This window comes from Hippocampus comes, unplaced genomic scaffold (genome assembly GCF_001891065.2).
Source record: "Hippocampus comes isolate QL1 unplaced genomic scaffold, H_comes_QL1_v1.1 scaffold202, whole genome shotgun sequence".
NCBI classification, from domain to species: Eukaryota; Metazoa; Chordata; class Actinopteri; order Syngnathiformes; family Syngnathidae; genus Hippocampus; species Hippocampus comes.
The window spans coordinates 937,438-962,434 of NW_017805829.1; the positions used below are offsets into that span (position 1 = coordinate 937,438).

At 41.5% G+C, this 24,997-nt stretch overlaps 1 protein-coding gene across 2 annotated transcripts in view; it reads left to right on the plus strand.

The window, feature by feature from the left end:
* The window catches only part of fstl5 (follistatin-like 5), a 137,227-nt gene extending 118,303 nt beyond the window's left edge, over nt 1-18,924 (plus strand). Inside the window, exons 11-16 of one of the 2 annotated variants that reach the window (XM_019887445.1) lie at nt 3,105-3,131; nt 3,268-3,386; nt 5,800-5,949; nt 8,839-8,946; nt 9,606-9,730; nt 18,047-18,924. In XM_019887445.1, the coding sequence (XP_019743004.1) occupies nt 3,105-3,131; nt 3,268-3,386; nt 5,800-5,949; nt 8,839-8,946; nt 9,606-9,730; nt 18,047-18,749 (1,232 nt within the window). In that variant the 3' untranslated portion in view covers nt 18,750-18,924. The remainder of the gene's footprint in view (nt 1-3,104; nt 3,132-3,267; nt 3,387-5,799; nt 5,950-8,838; nt 8,947-9,605; nt 9,731-18,046) is intronic. The other variant, XM_019887446.1, reaches the window with a different exon arrangement.
* Nucleotides 18,925-24,997: the final 6,073 nt, after the last annotated feature.

Below are 24,997 nucleotides of genomic sequence, written 5' to 3' on the forward strand. Positions count from 1 at the left end.
TGCGTGTATTTAAGCTCCCGCGGCATGACGTCTCAATCCGGGTTACGGGTAGTGGAATTTCCGCCTACGTAAGTTCCGGTAACATGTAATATCGTAGTCAAAATGTTAATGCACTGGTTTTTGTTCCGGGTGAAGGAAATTCCTTTTCATAGAATTCCGGGATGGGAATATTTACTGTATAGGCATTTTTAGAGGGGCATTAGTTGCTTGCAGTTGTCCACTATTCACAGGAGATGGAGACGGAGCCCTGCAGCGAATACCAGTTAGGTGTAATCATAACTGAGAATTCATTTTCTAGTTTTTATGAATACGAATAAGAAAACCTTTATTCGTCCCACAATGGAGAAATTCCCAATTTACAGCAGCAAATTTTTGAAAGGAAGAAAGTAACTTCAAATCATTGTTTAAATACGTCAATTATGATTAACAAAAACAAAATCAATGATGAGATGTATTCCAATGAATAATTTCTTTACTGTTTCAATGACTCCATGAAGCCAATGAAGCATTTTTTTCAACCTCATAAATGAATGACCTGCCCCCGTTCACATTCTGTACACTCTCACTGAGCCAATTATTCCCGGGATAGTATGAATGGTCTGTCCCGGGTTGCCGTGAGCCAGTCACAGCGTAACCTTGCCGCTGGGCCTCTCAAGCGTTCCCGAGGTTTGGCATCCAGTGCAAACAGTTATCACAAGGGGCTAGAAGCAAAGCGATCGCCCACCGCTGTCGGCCGGCTTGTTTCAGCTCTATGGAGGCTGAGGTTGATGTATGGGCCTCTCGCACGTGCACAGCAGCCGCAGTCTTTCCGACCCCGGGTGATGAATCGCATCAATATGGTGCTCATATGACTCTCCTCTTTTTCTATTATGTTTCCATCCCTGGCAAGCTCTAACATAAACGCCATTGTTCTTCCCGTTTTCCAACCGCTGTTCGTTTTGCCGACGACACGGCGCTCCTTTTGTGACGCTTTTTAATGAGCAGAAAAAGATATGCAAGAGTGCACAGGAGGGGAAACACTCGACAAAAGCGTTTTTTTTTGGGGGGGGGGGGGGGGGGGTTCTCGCAAAGATTACGTCTGACCCCACTGCTTTGTCTCTTTCTCAAAACCATTCTATGCGAGAACGAGTGCAGCAGGATAGATTAGCATCAGTGCCAATTGGCCCGCAAATTGGACGGCACGTCGGAAAATGGAAGATGGGAGTGGGTTGACGGAGGAATGGGCAGACAATAGGCAGAGAAGGTCGACATTAAGGACGCAGCGTTGAATTTGCATGGAAAGCAAGTTTTGCGCTCCGCTGCATCTCTTCCTCGCAAGAGTGACGCTGTCACAGTTACTCTCATTCCGAAACACATTTACACACAAGTCTTGCCACCGTAAAACCATCTTAAAACTAAAAAAAAAACAAAACAAAAAAGAATTACACCGTGAGTATTTCAATCTACCGCAAAGCTTCACTTAGCTTAATGCTAACAAGCAATGCAAAACATTATAAATGTTAGCATCCCATTGGTGTCTCTGTGTTGTAACATTAAACAATGGCTATTTGAACACAAATGGTACGGCAAAAGAATACAGAAATGTTCACCTGCATTTTTTTCTCAAACCTAAAATGGTGCATCACTGCCATGTACTGGTGGTTGTGTGTTAGTAGAGTTGTTTCCCAGCTTGAAATTTACAACGGAGCGGCATCAGACTCTCTTCCCCACATCCCCATTGAAAATCGTTAGCTTTACTTGTCAATGGCAATGAATGAGTTGAGGAATTGTAATGCCTGGAATGTGGGCCCAGAGCGCCACAGTCACTGATGCACTTTCAGCCGTTCATTGAACGAAGCAACAAGTCAAACACACAAATACAAAATGAGAACACTCACAAGGAGCGACTGAAAGTGCTCAGACAAACCGATTCGAGCTCACCATGTCACTCAGTAGGCCACGCCCCTCCAGGACATACAAATACTACACAGTATGTACAGTAAAATGACACTTTGTTGGGACTAAATAAACTGATTTCAAGTACCAAAGAAATGTCAATTACAATGAAACTAAAATACAGTCAAATGATTCACCCTTTGAAAAAAAATGCCTGACAGACACGTAATGGAGTGCGAAAGGAAATATGTTTGCAGAGAAACAGTCACTTTACAGTTATTGCGGTTACGAATAAAGAACAAGTTTATCTGTGTATAATCAATCAACTAATAAACTTTGAAGGAGTCTGACAGACACGCTAACGATAGAGGTAGGGGTTCTCGAAGCATCCACCTATCCGAAGCACTCAAGCTGTGGTGTGGCATCGCGAGTGTCATTAGCCACCTCGAAATGACTTTCATGAAAAAAAAAGAAAAAAAAAACAAGGTCTTCTGCCTCTCAGAACAGAAAGATGGGCCATTAATCCATGTTCATGAAGCATCAAAATTACCTTTGGCTGAAAGATGATTTGGTCACGGGGGCGCCTGAGGTAACCCATATCAGGTCACATAAGTAAGAAGGGAACAAGTAAGAGTCTGTTTGGATTATTTATTAACAATGAGCCGCCTACTGATCCAAAACATCCAATTGTGATCCTGATCCCAAATGTACAGTTGTAATGGCACTTGTGATCACAAACCCACAATTGTATTCACAGTCAATTGATCGCCAATATACAATCGGTCAATCCATTCTTACTACTCCCCACAGGAGGAGGGTACTATACATGAAGTGGGTACTTTGGTATGTACTAATGCACAGCACATTCAGTATGTGCTAGCTTCAATGCGTGTCTACAAAGTATGTTGTCACAAGATTTTCAAGTAAACTTTGGTGTTCAAACAACAACAAGCAAGGCGTCCTGGCTTGTCTGCTGCTTTGAGAGCATTTCAGGCTCATGCTAAATTATACTGTTGATTTAAGCTGATTCGCAAAAGCGTAAACACGGTTGACATGTCTAAAAAACAAACACAAAAAAAAAAACGGTCCCGATTTCCGAGCAGAGGACTCAATTATCTGGTGCATTGGATAGCGGCGGCCAACCATTCCTCTAAAAGTCTCACAAATGTGATGTTATTGATTGTGGCGTTCAATGTTCAATGTTCTCATTCTCTTTTTCTCCCTGGCAGTGGCCAACATCCTGTGGCGGGATGAAGGTACGGCTCCATGGCTGCATTCATTAAAGTGGCTTAATTGAATTCCTGTAATAGTGTTAGTCAAGTGTGACAAGAAGGATTAAATGATTGCACGCTGCCTTATTTACTTTCGGTTGTATGTTCTTTGTTGTGGCAGGTCTTGGTATCGGAAACATGTTCTACGTCTTCTACCGGGACGGCATTAAAGTCATCCAGCCGGTGGCTTGCGAGATACAGAGGCACATCAAGCCCAGCGAGAAGCTGCTGGCTCTTAAGGTGAGAAATACCCCAAAACACCTTCAGAAGCGTCCCCTGGTTGCAAAAAAAAAAAAAAAAAACTGGGAAAACAAAGGAGGCGCACCAGTTCCAGAAGTCGACACAAATTTGGTGAGCATATCTGTCCTAACAAGATAAGATAAGAAAACCTTTATTGTCTCACAATGGAGAAATTTGCAAGAAATAAATCTAATAAAATGACAAAAAGAAACTCAAACAGGGAAAGATACTGCTGTTCAGGCAGACACTCTGGTGGCGCCATATCGGGAAAAAAAAAATGTATGCATGAAGATGTCTCAAGAACTCATATCCGAACTTGACATTTTGATCAGACGTTTTGGTTTGAATCTGAATCATTTTGGGTGAATTCCAAGAGCTGCTATCTGCTATTCTGACAAATACAAATTTGAGAAAAAAAGCCTCTGAGAACCGAGTCATAACAAAACGTTCTTCTCAAAATGTCTCACAGACTTGTGTCAGAGTTTGAAGAGGAAATTGTCCACTTCGGTCTGAAGCAATCGGTTTTGGGCAAATTTCAGAGCTCATACTTTGGGTTTTCCTGAGATATTTTCTGGGTCTACTTGTGATTGACATGCAGAACAAATTTCATGTTGCCAAATGACTGTTTTGTGGGGTTGAATTTTTCGAGGTACTTTCGGGGTCTCAAACATAACCCTCATTCTGTCGAAAGCTAGAGAACTATTCCATCTGCATAAACCAGCTCGACCAATCGACACCGGTATCATACATGGACGCACAAAAAAAAACTCTCAAGGACCCATGCCTGAAATAAACAGAAAGTCGGTCATTTAAGAACTTATTTTTGGCCAGATTCAAGTTTAATTTCAACTGCAAGTTAATCTTGTATGTTGAAATAAATATATACACAGTATGTTTGTATCCCTCCAGGAAGTCTCGATGTTGTAGAGACTGTTTTGAAGTTTTCCCTCCCACGGTGAGACACTTGTGAGGATAATTGGATTTATTTTTTTTTTATTTTTTTGGGGGGGGGGGGTTACTGTAGCAACCGATCATATGCTGCAGTACGTTAGTGAAGCAGCAATTCTTTCCATTTTTGCCTTACCAAGAAATTAGATTCAGTCCAACAAGAAACACGAGGAAATGAGACCACTAACACTACATTAACTATTTGAACAAATTCACAAGAAAATGATACCGCTTGCTCTCCAGGAATTCCATACGGAACAAAAACAAACATAACTCACCCACACATAAACCCACATAAGGTATGTGATGTGCCGAGGTGCAGCAGCCGCCCCTGCGCATACCCTCAACTGCAGCAACAAGAATTAAGATTTTTTTTTTCATAATAGGAAGAAGAACATCCATCTTTTTTAGATCAAATGGCAAATGTGGATCTTCTGTGACTGCTTTCATCCGTTTCAGCCCACCTATTTGTGACGTGTGACAAGAAGCAGCGCGCACTGAGTGAAGATGGAAACAATTCACTAATTTGGATCTTCTCCGACTCTTGTCGTGCATCTGAATCCATTTGTAATATTTAACTAGGAGCACTGAGTGACAATGTAGATGGTGACATTAGCTTCCCTGGTGAGCTACCATATGTCTCACAAGTGACTGCTGTCATACATTTAATGCACTGAGGAGAAATTTAGACTTGTAACCCAGCAACTCGCATAAGCTGCCATCTGTCTGTATTGAACAGGTTTTTGTGAACCATGAAGTTTGCCTGAGATCTGTGGCCGGCGCCGTACATCGGTTTGTAGATGACTGCGTCAGCTTCTCGCACGAGCTGCTACTGCTATAGGTTTTATGTCATGACCAGAAAGGAGCGCCCCAGGAGCTCCTTCACCTGCCGGCTAAATAGAAGCACCTGTGGCGAAAACCAAACTGTGGCAGGCTTTTGACTTTATAGGACTTGCATTTGAGACCTTTGGTGGCAACATTAATACCAGTGTGGATTTATTGCACTGCTACAGAGGACAAGAGTGGTGTATGCCCCTTCTTAACCGAGACAAGTTGGCCAGCGGGAAGGCACCTGTCACCACACTGCCTCTGTAGTTATAAATACACACGAGAGGCATAAATTCCAACATCCCGGAGCCTTTTTATTTCATCTGTCCTGGCCAGCAGCCGCTCTATATCGCCCCGCAGAGTTGGGAACAGACGGCTGGGCAGAGGATAGCGACGTCGGCCAGCTAGGCAAAAAGCTGCCAGGGACTGGAAGCTGAACATCCGTGGGAACGTGCAGGCTTTGTTGTGTGGATTATGCGGTAGAAAGAAAAGAAAATAATTTGTCAGGAGGCAGGAAAGAAACAGCAACACTGTTGATAACTGCAAGCTGTTTGTGTGTGTGTGTGTGTGTGTGTGTGTGTGTGTGTGTGTGTGTGTGTGTGTGTGTGTGTGTGTGCGTGTGTGTGTGTGTGTCTAGGAGGAAGTGTGTCCCGCCTCAGAAGAGGACGAGGCGCAGAAGTGTGTATGGTCGGCGGCGGTCAACGTCAAGGACAAATTCATTTATGCTGCGCAGCCCACGTTGGATCGCTTGCTCATCGTGGATGTCCAATCACAGAAAGCTGTCCAGGTAACTCAATTTACACATTAACACTCAATTAACATGAATCCATTTCACTAAACTACACAGTTGGTATGCAGTCAAACTCGATCAACCAATGCATCATTTAGCAAAAATGCAAACTAAAGCGGTTTGGGAAAAAGATTAATAGCACACAGAATGCATTCACTTATGGAGGCAATAAGCTGTAATACTAACTCCAGCCTTCCAGTATGCACACTGGTAGATGTAAATGTTACAGTTTTCATTATTATTTTGCTTTTTTTTTTTTTTTTTTTTTTTTTTACTAAATTATATTTATTTCTTTTTCTGTTCAAAATGACAATATTACATTCTGCATGATATGAAGTGGAATACACTTCATTTGTATTATTTTCCATTCTATATATTTCATATTTTTAAATGGTGTTCTTTTTAAAATTTTTATTTATGTATTTATTTATTTAAATTTGTTCATACTATTTATTCATTGACAATGCAATGAGTTTTCTTCTTTTTAGATGAAAAAAATGTCATTCTTTTCAAGAACAAATGAACCTTTTTTATACACAATAGATGAAGAAAAGATGGTATCTTTTTATTCATTTGAATTTCACCACTTTGGTTTGACTTTTTTTTTAAGATAGCTGTTTAAGATGGTATAATTTTTTGGGGTTCTTTTTTTTTTTTGGTTTTATTATATTTTTATATTTCAAAATCGAAAATAAGCGGTTCAGATAATAGATGGATGATAGATGAAGACTGTTGAGGAGGGGATTTGTCCATTTCCTTATGGCCCTCCTTGGACACAGGTTCTTTTATTTCGCTATAAGGTGGAAGAAAGACCCAACCACACGTCGTCTTTTCTGCAGTTTATCACAACACAATACGAATCGATTCGGGCTCTTGAGAGTTTCAGATTTCGTCAGGAAGCGTAGAAAAAATGGTCATGAGAATATATAGAGACAATATGAAAATGAGAGGCGGGCAGTTACACCTCCATGAAAATTGCGGAAACAAATAAAACCACCACTACCCCCTTTTGTCTTCGGTCTGAGCTTTGATGTGATGGCAGCAACACAGATACTTGAGATAACAGTTCCTCTTTTGATGTTAAACATGTCCTCTGGGGGGGCCCTAAAAATGGTGCGGGTCAAGCGGCATGAAAGGTGATTGTAATCACAGCGAGCAGGAAATACCTTCAACAGCAAGCTACATTGTTTCTTTCAAGTGTTTGAACAGATCCAACAACAGAGAGGGGCTAAAAAAAAATCACAGTAGGGAATAAATTCCTTAACAAGATTTATGACATTTTTAGCAAATATACAGTATTATTTTGTAACATGACTTACATGCAGCGAAACCGCTGCAGTACTCATATGACTCCGGGGATTCGAACTGCTGTCATGCTTGACATCACATCCAAGACCTCAGTTCAGCGAGCGTTGAAAGTTGAACTGCACCGTTTCGTTTTCTTTTCCGTGCGACACAACTTCGTTACAACCCATCTCGGTTATACAGTACATGCTGCCATCACGCTTGTTTTTAGAAAGTCTTCTTGCTTCCCTGGGAGAAATTGTTGTATTTTGTGTGGCTGCCACTCAAAGTAGCAACATCCAAAATTCTTGGTGTTTTAAACTAAGTGGCTGTGAGTGCAGTTATGTATGTCGGTGCCTTTCCTGGGTTTGTCTCGCATCCCCTTGCAGATGGCTGTTTACGCCTCGCCGGCCTCACGGGGGGAAAAGTGCCGAGAAGGCGCCACTAAGCAGGCTGAGCTTCTCCGAAAACTGTCAGCAGCTCATTTATTTTGGCCTCCTGGAGGTTGAGCTCCACTCTGTTATATTAGCAGCTGTTCATTAAAGCACCTGAACCTCCCGCTGCCTTCACAAGCTCTTTTTTTTTTAAACTCTTTTCTTTTTGTACTAAAGCAATGACACCAACAATGTAATAGTACCATGGATGGTAATCATTGAATGTTAAATCATTAAGACCAGAGGTGGGCATTCTCTCAGACTGACGGTAGTTCCGTCCACTGTATCCGTCATCATTTCAGGCTGACCCACGGGGGCCAAGTCAATCCCTCATCGCCAACAGCCAATCAAAGTCAAGAACGCATTTTCCACGCCACACGAGCTGACACGCAGCCAAATAAAGAAAAACAAACTAAACTAACTAACTCAACGAACTAAAAACAATATGGGTCACATGTCGCTGAGGTCTGTGGCACTGAAAGGTGTACAACGCTGTTTTATTTTTATTTCTGCAACAATCCAGGCTAAATTTAGCTCCTCCCCAACATAATGAGATCTTACAATGGTCAAGGTGTACTGTATCACTTCAGCATATTTCCTTGATGACAGTCAATTTTTTTTCTCTTTGGCACCATAATGTGGCATCTCAGGTTTCACAGAACCCCCTCCCCTGCCCCCCCCAAATCTAATTAAATCCTCAGAGAGTCAAAAATCGGTGATATTTTCAACAAAGATCTGCAGATAGGTTGCGTAGGGAAAAAAATACACAAATAGATGGGGATTCATTATCTATAAATGCAAATGTTAATGAAGCTTATGGGCGCTTAAGATAGAGTCAAAAGACTGAGCTCTTCCTCACTGGGATAGGAACTGCTTGTCAGGAGGACGACAACACACCGCAACAAGTGTTTTCTCCCGATGGCAGAATGAGGAGGAAAACGCCAGAACAAAACAACTTCTCCATGTCTCCCTGCATGCCTCCTGCAGTCAAAAGCTACCCTTAGTGCAACATATACAAGCATAGTTAAAGATGCAGTCCGTTGTGATTGCAGAAAGGCCGATATCATCGTTGTGTGTGTGTTTACGTGTGTGTGTGTGTGTGCGTGCGTGCGTGCGTGCGTGCGTGCGTGCGTGCGTGCGTGCGTGCGTGCGTGTGCTTGTGATGCAGACGGTCAGCACTGATCCATATCCCGTCAAGCTACATTATGACAAGTCTCGTGACCAGGTGTGGATCCTCAGCTGGGGGGACAGGCAGAAGAGCTTTCCGACCCTGCAGGTAAGGGGAAGGAAAATCTCCAGTTTCAATGTTACCTTTGACGTTTTTGAGCATTGTTCCCATTGGTGAGAATCACGAAATAACATTGGTCTTAAGACATATTTGGATCAGGCATTGAGTGGATTAAGATGTGGATGTTTGTGATGTGTGATTCGGAAATTTGGATTCATTTTGAAATGTCCTCACTTTCAAAATAAAAGCACAAGTTGAGTTTTCTTCCTCCATGAAGATGACATTCGGTTTAGCAGAAACAGAAAATGGTCCAAATGGCTTCTCCTCTTTCACCCTTTCAGAGACAGCGGTTACTACAGTGGACAGTTTATCATGTTATCAGGTTACAGGGTGCATAAAAGGGTTAAACGTCAATATCCACTTCAGGCTGTGACTGACAGTTGTTTCCCCACCCTCAACAACTCGAACACAGGAAGCCAACACATAACGAAGGATATTAGAAAAAGGCAACCCACCTACAGAAACAATAAAGGCAGAGATTAAAATTTAGATTAATGCGATTAAAAAACATAACGCGCTAAACATGACCATAATTAATCAATCGCAATTAACGCGATCATTTGACACCTCTAAATAAAACATTAAAAATGACACCCTTGATCGACATGCCTACTCTTTAATATCAACCCTGTCAAATATCCCTCCAGGTGATCGGTGAGGCGAGCGTGAGGGTATCTCACCACACGGTGCACACGCAGCCGGTGGGTGGACGCTTCGACAGGGCGGACGACTTTTTCATCCCCTCCACCAACCTAATCGTGGACAGCGTAAGGTGCGTGAGTACACATCATCCACGCATATTTTGGCCTGTCAGTCGGCCCGAATGCCGAGGTGGTTTGTTTGCTGCCTTTTGGAACTGGCTTGCTTTTACCAGCCTGCCCGTCAAGCCAAGAGCCGGTAGGCGGTGTAATTACGTTGCCAGGCATCCGGCGTGCAGAGTACAGACAGGCTTATTTAAACTTGGCCCTATTTTCAGTGCTGCGTGCGTATGTTTTGAAATCGTACCAAGCCCTGACACAAATAGTGAAAACACAAAATGTCCCTCCCTCCCCAAAAAAGAAAAACATTACTATTGTTTTGAATTCTTTATACAACACCACCCTTAAAAATCAATGGGTTACAGATTATTTGATACGGAAAAAGATTCAACAGAAGTACGTGTCCACACACATGTGGCAGACTCTTTGCTGCTAACAAAACAAACAAAACAAGGCACTGTGCATGTTTGTGATCAAGCTAGCTGTGGTAAAGATAAAGAGTAAAATGCTGCGACGAGAAGCGGCGAGAAATGCTGACATTTAAGGATGAGACATATTCTTTTCACAATTTGACATTTGTCAGGTGTCAGTGACTTGCTCGACATGCACCGTGTGTCTGGTGTGAATGGACACCTCACCGCGTCGGCAACGTCGACGAGCATGAGCCGCTTATGTGTGCGTCTGAGAAAACTAAGGGCAACTCTGCTTCCCTTTTGGAAATCAAGAAACGTCTTGACTTTTTGGCAGGATTTTTGATACAGCGCTTGTATTAGACCTCATTAAAGTGAGCTCGGTGTTTTATATTATGTGACGCGCTATATTTTTTTAATGTGCTTCATCATTCATAGAATTAGCAACAAAGAGCGGAGGTATGCAAGGTGTTATATTGTGAGTCCTCTGATAACGACAATTCTGACTTAAGATTAAACATCATGCCAGAAAACACATGTTGCTAGTTATTATTTTTAAGCCTTTGCTTTTTGTGTAAAGGAACCAATCAATGTGCGGGCAGCAAAGCCTCAAAACAAGTAGAGTGAGATGCTGATAAAATGTTATGTGGGGTTTTTTTGTAATGCAAGAAATCTCCCACTTGATAGTTTGGCCCTGGGGGATTTTCACAAACCAAAGTGGGATTAAAATGCGAAAGAGGTTTTGTGTGAGCAATTCATGACTTATGCTTCCATGAATCAAGCAACGTTAGGAAACGTCAAGCTGAACTGTGACCAAAGACACACCTTTGTTTTATTACTCACTTGGATCAAAACAAAAACTGGAGAATTTGCATGGTGTAGTCATACTTGGCCGAAATCAATAAGGTTCGCTCCTTGAGATCCCAAGAAGAGTTTGAAGGCCTTCGGTTTGGATTGCTGGAGCTCCCCACAGAAACACTGATCAATTTGAGATGCGAGTGCAGCAACTTCCACCATTTCATGACACCTTTTGCAAAGTCAAGATGATTCAGGCTTGGATATGAAATGTAAAATGTTTTACTGTCATGATCAGTGAAGCGCCGAAGAGGTACAAGACACAAAAACTTGATTTACATTAATGGGGGCTCAATGGATATTCTCAGATCGTGTGTGTGGATAAAATTAAGACAGACTTGTGCATGTGCTGTGCAAAACAGACTTAAAGATATACTGTGGGTAAACAGATTGTCCCCGCCCAAAAAAATCTGATCGAATACGTGTTGATCAGTTCAAACTTGAGTAGAAATTGTGACTCAACCCTTCATCATAGGAATTGTGACACAACAGTTTAATTCATTAACATAACACCGCCCTCATATCAAAAGCCCATGAGGTGGGAGCTCAGTTAAGCTATGAGTGGTGTACAAGGAAACACAATGCTCTCAAAGCCAGAAGCAATCAGCATTTGAATATTGCTAGGTTTCATCAAAATTCCAATTTCTGCCAAAAAAAATAAAAAAGAACAAAATAACAAAAATAAAAACCTTTTTGTAAAAACTTGGATTTCAAGCATAGCTTTGACTTGAACACAATAATTTCTTTTTTTTTTATTTTGTATCATCTCACATATCTAATACTTTCCTTCTACAAAGCTACACAAGTAACACTACAAAAAAGACTTTTGATGGCAAAATAACCATTTATTTTCACAACTATTGAACTGAACTAGATACCGGAGTCAATTGGTGAGTTGAGCGTGTGAGTGCATGCAAGTTTGCACGTGTGCAAGTGTGCACATGTGCAAGTGTGTGTGCACGTGTCCTCCACCCTACAAATTACACACATACCCACACACACACACACACACAAACAAGGTTTTTGTATGTGATTGTGTGTGTGGTATAAAACAAAACAATTTCCTTGTTTCACACCACATTCAACTTTCACGGCGCTTGACTTGGCGCAAGCGGACCCGGCTTTTTTTCTTTGTGGTCTGGCATTTTTAGTGGTGGCAGCTTGTCGCTTCTGAGAAGGTGCAGGAAGTCAGCTGGCTGGTCAGAGTCCAGCTATGCAGCAGTGTTCACATGTCTAGAAGTTGCTGTGATGTGCATGTTTTTGGCTGCCAGCCCAAATGATCCCCACCACTTCGACATTCGCGACCAGTAAATGCTCAAAATATAAACATTTGCAAATATGGAATACCGTATTTTTTTGTTGCAGTGTGAAGTATATTTGTATTCACCTTTACACCACCACAATGGACGGAATGGGCTCTTGGGCTGCTGGATGCACAATGTGTAATTTGTCAAAATATGTACAATTACCACACCATTTTTTTTTTGTTGCTACCGAGTGACATTTCTCCATCTCTCTGTCTCTTCTATGCATGCACACACACACACACACACACACACACACACACACACACACACCGCTTACATTTACTCTGCTCTTTCTCTCTCTCATACACACACACACACACACACACACACACACACACACACACACACACACACACACACACACACACACACACACACACACACACACACACACTCCCACACACATGCTGCCTACATTTACATCAGTCATTTACTGTATTCCTTATTTCTCAGAATCCAATTTACTGAATAAATGAAATGGGTAGCGGTGGTTATAGCAGAGCTGACCGAACCAAACGTCTTTTTTTTTTGCACTGATGGATGGATAGATGCCTATAATAATACACAAGTCCGCCTACTGCACATAAATACCGCATTTATTTGTCCACAAGATGCATGATCTGTCCATGTTAATATTACTGACAACTGTATACCATAGTGGGACAAACTGACGTGCATATAACTGACTGATGAGGACATGAAGGGGCAACTGCTAAGGGGAACTTGCATTCCTGTTCATTCTCGAGTGTCTGGCAAAGGTTCTCCTGCTGCTTCCGCGCCATCCCTCATCGGACCTACAGGATGTGCATCTGGTTAGATCCAGTACATATTTATCATCTCCATCGCTATCATCCAAAGATGTCTCAGGTGAAACGCATTGTGAAGCGTGACTGCCATACCCATGTGGAACATCGCATGATGCCTGGCTGTTATGTTTTTTTCAAACGTGTCATTCTCTCTATCAAAGTCACTTCATCATCATGTTGAGCTGAGGAGCCTTTTTTTTTTTGTTTGTTTTTGCCCCCAAAAACAATCCTCGAGGATCAGCTGTCCTGCTTTATCCCTCTTTACTGTCTCCATGGTCTTTCGCCTTCCGCACACCCAGTCACACAGACTGCTTCTCCACCATGTTGTCTTATTCTCAACCACTTACTTCGTCTGAAACATGATTCTGGCTGATTTTACGACCACTGCTACCTGTGGGGGTTTTTTTTGTTTTTTTTAATGATTAACACTGCAGTCAAGTCTGATCCTTCAGTCAGAAGTTGCATCAGACCCACCTGTACACTCTTGTGAGGAAAAAAAAAACATAAAAGATGTATAAATACGTCCTGGGTAGGCGGGGGCTATGTTTTAAAAGACAGATACTGTATGTGTGTGTGTGTGTGTGTGTGTGTGTGCGTGCGTGCGTGCGTGCGTGCGTGCGTGCGTGCGTGCGTGCGTGCGTGTAGTCAAACCTCGGTTTTCAAACGTCTCTGTTCTCGACCAAATCGGTTTTCGACCAGAAGGTTTGAGATTTTTACGCCTCGGTTTTCGACCAAACTAAGCAAACCCGAATACGCCACTCGACTCCTCCCGGCTTCCTTACACGAGGAAGTGACGCTTCCTCGTGTAGCGTTCATTGTGAGCAGACGTGTTTGTTGTGATTTACGCAAATCTGACTGTTCTTTTGTTATTTCTGCACAGTGTATTAGCCCCTAATCATGGGACAATAAAATAGTTTTGGATTTCGAACAAAATTGCTTTTCGAACAGCCTTCTGGAACATATTATGGTCGAAAACTGAGGTATTGAATTGAATTGAATACACCTTTAATGACTGTGTGTGTGCTGGTGTGTGGGTGTGTGTGAGGTATTGAATTGAATTGAATACACCTTTAATGACTGTGTGTGTGTGTGTGTGTGTGTGTGTGTGTGTGTGTGTGTGTGTGCGTGTGTGTGTTGTGTGTGTGTGTGTATAATGTATCTCTTGTGGATTTAGAGAGTTAGTCTTGCATTTGTGGAATATGAATTGAGCTGAAAAATCCACCTGTTTTTATGCATCTCAGAAGGCTGCCATTTTGCCTTGTACTGCCACTGGCTATTGACTGAAAATGACATCACAGCACCTGAGGACTCAACTTACGAAGGTCACATTACCATCCATTCATCCATTTTCCAAACCACTTAATCCTCACACGGGTCGCGGGGCATGCCGGAGCCTATCCCAGCCGTCTCCAGGCAGTAGGCGGAGGACACCCCGAACCAGGTACCAGCCAATCGCAGGGCACACACATATGAACAACCATCCACACTCACACTCACACCTAGGGACAATTTGGAGTGTTCAATCAGCCTGCCATGCATGTTTTTGGAATGTGGGAGGAAACCGAAGTGCCCGGAGAACGGGCACGGCGAGAACATGCAAACTCCACACAACGAGGCTGGAGCCGGAATCGAAGCCTGCATTTCTGCCCTGTGGGGTCAACGCGCTAACCACCCGACCACCGGGCTGCGCCGGTCACATTACCAAATTCAGAAAACAAGAGTGCTGTGACTGTCCTGACCTGAGCCCTTTCAACTTCTGGGACCCCAGTTTGAGATTATTTTAGCCTGTGTTACCAAGAGTTCCTCACTATTGTTTGCAACATTCCATCTTTCCCATATCAGCATCTGCCCTCCACTCGTTTTGCCTGCTTGAGTTCACTTGTATTTATTTTTACTGAAGACCCAAGACGACAAATCCAAACATGATTGAATTTCACCAGCGTTCGGCGTACGTAAGATTGTTTACAATAAATCTGTCCCTCATCCATCTGCGACATTTCCAAATAAAGATTTGTGGCTGCTGGCGGACAACGCAATCTGTGGATTGGTGATTGCGTTGACGGAGACCGTGATGATATGCCCTCCGTGTGTGCCCCGCCGGCTTCCCAATGTTCAAACGGTATACAAAGATGACAAACGACGTCGAAATTGCTGCGCCCGTCAGCATTCGTCAGTTGGTCTCTGTCAGAAGGTTGTATACCTTATCCCACCATCTGAGCAGATTCTTTGTTTTGGGAGCTTTTTGGGGCAATGAAGATTGCATCAGGGCCACCATAGACATTGAACCATTCCACAAAAAAAAAAAAAACAATGGATTTTTCTTCAGCATTGTTCTCAAAAGTCAAGGCATACCTTTTTTTTTCTTTATGTTATTCAGTGACTTGAATGGCATCCAGAAAATTCTCCTAATCCTCAAAGTCTCGAGACTTTTGAGCCTTCCAACGCATGGAGAGAGGATTAAAACGTGCTGAGTTTTGTCATCTTTTTGGCGACCATATATTTGATATTCACAATTACAGTAATTGGGTTCTTGCTTCGAGAAAGACAAATGCCAAAAGAATGTCATTAAGGTATCTGAAGACTTTTTAACACAATCCAGTTGAAGAGCTTACATGAACCAACCTAACTAAAAGATGGAATGAATGCATGCTTTCTGTATACTCTTCAAAACATACAAGGTGTATATCTGAATTATGCCCAGTACGACAGAGGGATTATTGATGGTTACATCCATGATCATCTCAATTATGTCTCCCTCCTCAATTGATCAGGATCCTTCTCAGGCTTCTGAAAGCATGTTGATGAGCCAATCGTTTCATTCATGTGTGTTGGAGGGAGACATCTAAAAGACACTGGATAGCAAATATCCAAGACCGCACTTGGGCAACGCTGTTTTCGTCCATCTTTTTGCCCAAATTCGGCCCCGTTATTGACTGGAGAATAAAGCGCGGTGTAGTCCACCTTTTGTCTCAGTCAGCACTGGAAAAGATGACACAAACAATCTTTCGTGTTGTCCACCAAGCACCCAAAGCCCATCCTGTGTCCGACTGGCTACGAAGTTCGCCTTTAGCATCAAAGAGATTGACAGGCAACTAATACAGGAAGTAGTCTCTTGCTCAGTCAGTCTGTGCTCGACTTTGAGACAAATTTGTAAAACTCTTGACGAAGCTAGCTTTGCAATTTTGCCTGTGGAATTTTTTAAGACTCTTAAAAAAACAGATTATCGGATGCAGTGTCTTGTTCGGGACAGTGTCCACCTTTTGGACGATCAGATTTAAGAATGTGACCCTGTCCGGGAGAGAACTGCATACCAACACAAGAAATTTTGGGGGACGTGTCCAAATACCCAAATAAGCATATACAGCAGTGTCGCATTGCGGGGACAATAACTGGTGTTCCTTAGCACTAGACTGTAATAAATGAATAAATGCAAATGTAAAAAGATGCAACATCACTTCTACTTCAACCTCTAGTACGATTCCCTTGGATTGGATTTTACATTTCTGTATTCGGGCTGCTGCTGAATGTTGATGTTGGTTACCCCAGGTAATTACAATGAAGCCTGGAGGCATCACAAATATGTGTGCAGAATAATTAGATGTAGCATAACATCGCCGGCGCATGTGTCCTTTAATTTTAAAAATGTATACTTCAAAGTTAACTGTTTTAAATCTTTCTTTTTTTTGTGTGTTTGTCTAAAAACGCTTCTGGGGACGTGCATTGGAAATTAGCATTAGCTACAGATTAGGCATGGCTGGATTAACAGTTTGACGGTTTACCGTGGTTTCAAAAAGTCAAGGTTTCAAAAACAGCAACTACTGTCTGTCACCAATAATGAGCTGAGGGGACTTCTAAGCAAGGCACAATATGACTGGCTGCTTGCAGAGATTAGCGAAATAGCTCCCGCTCTGAAGTTAATTGGGGCCAGTTGCTTTTATTTTTTTTAATTTTAAATCTCTCTCTGTGAGCAGACAGGGGAGGGGTGACTAGTTACGCGCAGGGTACGAGGGAGGGAGCGAGATAAAATAGATACTGCAACTATTGATTTATGTGCATTCTCGTCAAACTAAAGAAAGTAAAATGCTGCCAGCGGTACTAGTTAGCTCCAAGAACATCAGGAGTAGTCCACAGGTCTGTTCTGAAAAGATCTCACCAGTGATGTGACACTGTGACTTACTCAGAAGAATGTTAACAATGATGTATTTATTTCAACTTAACGTAGTATATATTTCTTTATATTACATATTTTAGTGAAAAATAAAAGCTTGTGTTAAATGGGAAAACAATGCCATTTTTAGTAACCCAAATATTTAAAAAATATATATATATATATATTTTTTAAAAAGGACATTTAAAGAGCTGTAATTTCAATACCATGGTACTGCGATATGTTTTCTCACGGTTATCAGAATGTCAGTTGGACCCATGCCTACTATAACTGCTGTGATGCTGGACATGACAGATTTGTTTCTCAGTTATCTGTGTCGTAGCATCTGTGCCTATTCAAATAAACATGAAATGTCATGAAATGAAAAAAAAAAAAAAAAAAACGTCCATCCTGGCGTCAACTTGCAACAAATCCAGTGTGGGACATGCCACTTGGCCTAAATCAATCCTGTGATTGACAAGCGACCAATCCAAGGTCTAGTCCACCTTTGTCAGACAGTCAAACGCCATCTTGGATCGTCTTTAGCGGACCCTTGACACAGTGAGAAGTAGAAAATGAAAAAGGTGTGTGGATGGTCCAGTAAGTGACCCAAGCGTGTAGTTGTTTTGTCATTTTCTATCCGTACAAAATATGGTTGCGGTCCATCCAAACAGTTGATGACTTTTCAGTCTGAAACAAAGCGGCGACTGGTCCAGCCATCGTAGATTCCTGGTTGGAGAAGAAAATAGTCACGATTAGCTATTGATTCAATCTTTTGTGTTGTCTCTCATGAAACCGCCAACAGATTTGGCCTCATCTTTCACCGAAATGAGCCTGTCCTGCACAAGATCGACTTGGAGACGATGGCCTATGTGAAGAACATCAGCCTGCGGGACGTTAACTGCATCCCCAAGTCGGCGGCTTACACCCACTTGGGCGGCTACTACTTTGTCAATTGCCGCCCAGACTCCACGGGCGCCACGCAGCCGCAGGTCATCGTAGACAGCGTGACGGACGGCGTGGTGGGCCAGAACCGCGACGTCACCGGAACGCCCCACGTGTCCCCGGACGGCCGCTACCTCGTGACCGTGGACGACGGCGACGGCCTCATGCGCATCCAGACCGTCTCGGAGCGAGGCCAGATCGGGGAGCCCTTTGACATCCACACCAACCTGCACATCTCCGACCTGGCCTTCCAGCGCTCCTTCACCGAGGCCCACCAGTATAACGTGTTCGGAAGCTCCGGGCGCCAGACCGACGTGCTGTTCGTGGAGCTGCACAGCGGCAAGGTGAAGATGATCAAGAGCTTGAAAGAGGCCATCAAGCCGTACGAATGGCTGTGGAGCGCCAGTAACCGGGCGGTGGTGGGCGGCGGCACCTTCGGCCAGTACCTCATGACCCCCTCCCGGGAGTCCCTGTTCATCCTGGACGGGCGGCTCAACAAGCTCAACTGCGAGATCACCGACGTGGTCCAAGGCAATGTGTTGGCGTGGGTCGGGGAGTCTTAGTCCACTTCCGGTACTGCTGCACTGAATTTTGTGGGAGAGTAACATATTTGAAAATGCTAATTGACCGTGCTGAGCTCCACACCACGATAAATCCAAAAGTAATTGGAGTCCCAAAAATATATTTCACTGGCCAAAAAGTTTTGACAATTTTTTTTTCATTTCTGGATGATTTTTTTAATTTTAATTTTTTGCAAATCTGCCCTTGTTTTTTCTCCAGCACATCAGTTTTTCATCATAATAAAAATATGATGATAATAAATATGTAGTGAAGTAATATGTGGAGTATCAAGTACAACTTTATTGTCAAATGTGCTGTATGTTACACATACAGCACAAATGAAATTTTTGATTTGAAAATTGTCTGTTGTTAATAGTTGGATGGGTTAGGTTCAGCAACGGGGGGAATATTTCTTGGGAATCATCATAGCTCTAAATTACAATGCATGGTAAAATCTGTATTGCGCAAGCTTTGATTGGTCAAATTTTAAAAAGAAAGGAAAATATCTCAAAAACCTGTGTGCTGGGGGAAAAAAAGGAAAGACATTTTTAAATCGGCATCAAAAATATGTTGAGAGGCACATATAGTACTCATAAATCTGATTAAAATTTGCTGTTGACCAGCGTTATTTAGTGAAGAGATAGCCAATGCAGATCCGGCCCATCTCTTGTAATGCATCCCCAAACTTCTCTCCCGTGTCTTCAAGGAAAATTATCATTTTTTTTCCCCACCCCTCTTCGTTCACCGAGAGCTTCGTTACTGTACGATGCCCATGAACCTTCAATGCGGAATACTAAACAGCATTTGGTGAACTTTAATTCCATTTTTTATTTTATTTTTTGGTTCCCGCCCAAAGCAGTAAAATGAAAACTCGGCCGTAATGCTTTAAGAAGTGCAAAAAAGAAATATCAATTACTTCAAAGATTGTTCCTTGAGGATAAGTAGGTAGAGCACCTGTCTGGATGAAAGATAAAAATCTTGGACCAAACCAAAAGGAGGGAAATTGGACTAGACTAGGATGCACCCGAGTGAGATTAGCGATTAGAGTGAGATAGAGTGGCTTCTTGTGATACATTGTGTGCAAGACGATGACAATGGACACTTTCTATGCATTAACAATCCCAATGACAACTGCATCTGAAAAATTCACAATGGAATTTTCACGTGTATATAATGATATGAAATCTGTCTTTCCTATCTCATCGTTGTCACGCCTCGCTCTGACTTTTTCTGCCGTCTTGTTCTTTGTTCCTTTTACGTCCCGAGCGGCTGATTCATTCGGTTTCCGACTGTACAAATCAAAAACACAAGTGATGGTCCTCCACTGAGCGCGTTGCCATCACCGCTTCTACGTTCACGGTAGTCATGTTTGTGTATGTGAGCGTGTGTCCCTTGGTGCGATTGCCGATTGTTATATTTATATGTATATATATCTCAAAATAAAAATAATGCTTGTCATTTTACCCAACAATAAAATCCGTCCAAATGAAGCCATGTGTAATATCTGCTCTTTCAGTCATGACCGCACTCTTCCCTTTCGAGATGGAACACGAGCCCATCAATTTAACGCTTGCCGCTTATCATGGCCAACAATACTCGCGTTGGCCATTCGTCTAGATCAGGGGTGTCAAACTCATTTCACATGGTGGGCCACATACGGCCTCGGTAGATGTCAAGTGGGCCGGACCATTAAAATGATACAATACTTTGCTATAAATAACCAAAACAATATGTCTTTCCTTTGTTTTGGTATAATGAAGCACAAGAACATTAGGAAAATATTGAAATTTAATGAACATATCTTTTACAAAACATTTCATGAAGCACCTTACATTTCCTTCGACAAATGTGCAATTTACTTTTATCATTCACATATATGCATTGCAACTGATCCCACTGATTGTACAAACTTTAACAAGTAATTGGTATTGAAAAATATAGTAATGCACTTTAAGATTAAACAAGATTCATAAAGAAAGCAAGTTTTAAAGCATTTACACGTGCATATAAAATCTAAATGTAATCCCTGCCTACACCTTACAAACTAAGGAGAGTGCTATTAAATGTGTAAATGTGAGAGTGCTATTGATAGCGTCTGCTGTCATGGGTCTGTCTCAGTGACAGACTGAGGCTGCTGTTGTCTTCTTCTCTGATCAAAACAGTGTCCCCTTGCGGATACTCAATGAATTGCACCTGATTAAAAATATTAATTCTGTGTCTTTAATGCATTTTTTTCACTTTTACATTATCCTGCGGGCCTGATTGAACCTACTTGCGGGCCGGTTCCGGCCCGCGGGCCGTATGTTTGACACCACTGCTTTACATAATCATCTCGCGGGCCGGATTAAACTCCTTTGCGGGCCGGATCCGGCCCGCGGGCCGTATGTTTGACACCACTGGTCTAGATGGATGAGAGATATTTGATGTAGCGTGTGATCATCACAAAGAGAGATTGCAATTCCTTTTGAAATTGTCTGCGAATGTTCAAAGAATTCACAATGCATTTATTATCTTAGATTGTGACGGTATTACAACCGTCAGCAAAAATGTTGTGGTATCGTGGTAAGAAAATGACCAATTAAAATTATTCACGCCCATGCAAGATGTTTCAAAATATAAACAATAGATTTTAGATTTTAATGTTTTTTTTTTCCTTTTTTGAATGCGAAACTTGGATGTGAGACTGCCAGAGGCTAAATAAAAGGTATCCGTCTAGATTAAAGACATAGGCTACATATTTAATCTCTCCGCTAGTGGCGAGCACATGTGAGATTTCAGGCTGGTTGGCAACAAGAGCTCCGTTATATCGTATTCTTCAGTCAGAAATGCCCCCCCCCCCACACACACACACACACGAATCTTAAATTAGATCTCATTACAGTGTTCCAGTGCAGCGATAAGGTGACAGTTTGGTGTAGTTTATCACCATAGTTGGTAAAATGAACAGTGGCATGTCCAAAATGTTGACGAGATGAAATGGCGAACAATGCAGAGAGCAGTGATGAGAAAGAGGAGGAAAAGGAGGAAAGAATGACAAGGACGAGAAGGAAAGGAAGAAGAAAAACAAGAACAGGGAGAAGATTGAGGCCGATTGGAATGAAAATGCCGGCGTGTGAATGTCTGGGCATAAGCTGCGGCACATAGCAGAGCATTATAAATAAGAGTATCTTGTGTTCCTTTAAAAATAATAAAAAATGAACTATCACTACAAACTGTAGATTTCCACAACATTACAGGGACTGCTGCCACAGGTACATTCCACAACCACAAAAAACACTTTAAACCCTACTTTGAAACCCTAACAGTAGCTTAAAACCTGACTCTGAAACCCTAACATGGGTATAAAATTCAACTTTGAAAACCTAAATCTAGATTGAAAGCCTACTTTGAAAACTAAACCTAATTTGAAATCCTATTTTGAAACCCTAACACCGGATTTAAAACCCTACTGTGAAACCCTAACCCTAGTTTAAACCCTACTTTGAAACCTTAACTTTCGTTTAAACCCTACATTGAAACCCAAGCCCTTGTTTTCAAACCCATTTGACAAACTCTAACCCGAGTTTAAGCTTACTTTGAAACCCTAATTCTAGTTTAAAACCTTCTTTGAAACCAGAACCCAAGTTAAAAACCCGACTTTGAAACCCCACTGACACGCTTGCAGTTGCATCTTTCATGCGAAACCCGAACCGCTATTTAGCTGCGGTGAATTGTAGTTTTCTGAAATTGATGCTCCTCAGTCACAAATGGACACCCTTAAATACACATTCAGGCTGCTGTGTTGTGGATGCCCACACACACTCATTATTGGGAAATAAACGTCTTTTTGGATAGGTGCCAATTAGTGACGGATTTTCCTTTTTTGCGGGAGGCCTTGGTCCCTTGTCGCCAGCTAATAGTGTGACTCGAATGTACCTCCAAAGTCTTTGTTGAGGCATTCTTTGCCTGCCCATCTCCATTTCTTTTGGCCATACAGCCACACAGGCTGGTGATTTCTATGAATAATTCTCTTGGCTGAAAGTCCCCTAATAACACAACCGCGTGAATGGAAAGGAGGTACAGGCACTTTCTTAATTATCTGGAGTCGATGCTTTATCTGGTCGAGGTCACATAAGCCGCAGTCTCCGTCAGGAGACTTAACTCGAGTCCGCTTCATCATGTCGTCTCCGTGACGACTGATTGGTTGCGGCTCCATGGTCAAGTCATGGCACTAACAGCGACTCACGAAAAAACGTTCTCCTCGGCGTATGAATACATTTGTCACGCAGGGCCACTGAGTAAAATGTGGGTGGGTTTCATATGACTGAATGACAGGGTGCTTGTGTTGGTTTTTATTATAAACTCCATGTGCACACACACAATTAGCCGCAGGAAGGAAGCTGCTCAGTGTTCGCTATCTTCCAATTAAGATCACCAAAAGCCATTCAGAGAAACTGGTACCACAGTCAATATGAAAAAAAAGCAAAAATAGACATGCTAATATGAGATGCTATTAGAGAGAAATGAATGCCTACCCAAAAAATACAGTCATAGCCAAAGTTATTGTAGTTAATGAGAAATTAAAAAAAAAAAAAAAACTAAAATTGAAAAAACATTTTCATTAAAGGATTCAAATAAAAGTGAAAATACTCTTAAAATAACAAAATATAACAGAAACTCAATTTTATACTTATATAACTGATTACTGTATAATTGTCACATAAATGTTCTTCCCTTTTTTGTCAATTAAGATTGCAAATACGGTTTCGGGGTTCATTTTAAATTATATTATTGATTTTGGTACTCCTATACATCCAATCCGCACAGAAGAAGGAAGGCCCAACAGTTATTTGGGGAACTGTAGTTTACTTTATTACACAATCTCTAATGATCTTTTTTTATGTTGCAAATACACTATAAAAAAAAAAAATAATAATAATAATAAAATTAAAACAAAATTGAATACAAATCTAAGACAACCTAAAATTAACACTAAAACTAATAAAAATTCAACTAAAACAAAAATTACTAATAAAAAAACTAATAAAAATTTTTAAACCAATAAAAAAAAATCTACTTGCTCAAAAATTAATTACAATGCACGGAATTTAAAAAAATGTCACGGCAAAATTAAAATTTACTGCAATAAAAAAATTCCTAAACTTTTTTCACTCTGGAAGAAACTAATTATTTGATCCAATCATAGACAATATTGTAAATACAAGAAATGCCTTTAAACATAATTGATCTGACTTTCGAGTTTGCAAGCTGTCATTCAGATGTTGAAGGGTTTTTTTTGGGGGGGGGGGAGTTTGCTTTTACTTGTCAGCAAACGTTTGAGAACAGTAAACTCAAATCATTACATAACAAGCAGCAATTTGACAGATAAAGAATATTTCTTTTAAAAGAAAATGAGACTCCAACTGTTGATTGTCACTGCAAGTTGAAGTTTATTGCCAAACTCAACATAAAATGAAGAATTATACACATTGGGCATTTAAAATCCCCAAAATGTAATGCTAACAAATGCTAACAAACAATGTAAAAGACAATAAAGTTGTGGTGTTTGAACCCTTTAAACAACGGATATTTGACCACAAACGGTACATCAACACATGTAGACAGGCAATCTAAGAATACTGACAGGCATATTGCCATTAATAGAGTACCCATAAAAGCAGATCCTACCAAAGCATGTCAACAGTCTCTTGGATAACTAGATGCAGAAGACATAGAAGAGAGTGTTGACTGGGAGAAAGTTCAACGGACTGACCATATGTCACAGAGGTATCCAAGTTTAGATACTGGAAGACTTCAGGCCTATGTTTATCTACATTTATTTTTGTGCTTGCAAACACTTTGTTTTTCTTCTTTCTACCCCCAAAATTTGCTGCTGTAGACTGTAAATTTCCCTAGTGTGGGACAAATAAAGGATATCTTAAACTTAAATAATACAGTCCCACAGTAACTGCAGAGCAACTGCACAGCAATTGATACATCAAGGAACAATCAGTCACAACACACCCATTGAGTGTATCGAGTGTCTTAGCATCAACTGATTATTCCCAACCAAAAACCCAGCACCCACTGATGCACATAAACTCCCAGTTGAATTCCAGTCATATTGCCTGTTGTAAAAGCGTTTCTGGAAGAGTATTCAAGGTTGTCATATTCTGTGACAACTTGAACAACACTTTGCATGTTTAATTAGGTGTTTTTCCTCATAATAATTTTCATTTGTATGGACAATCCATTTTGCTCGATAAGACGA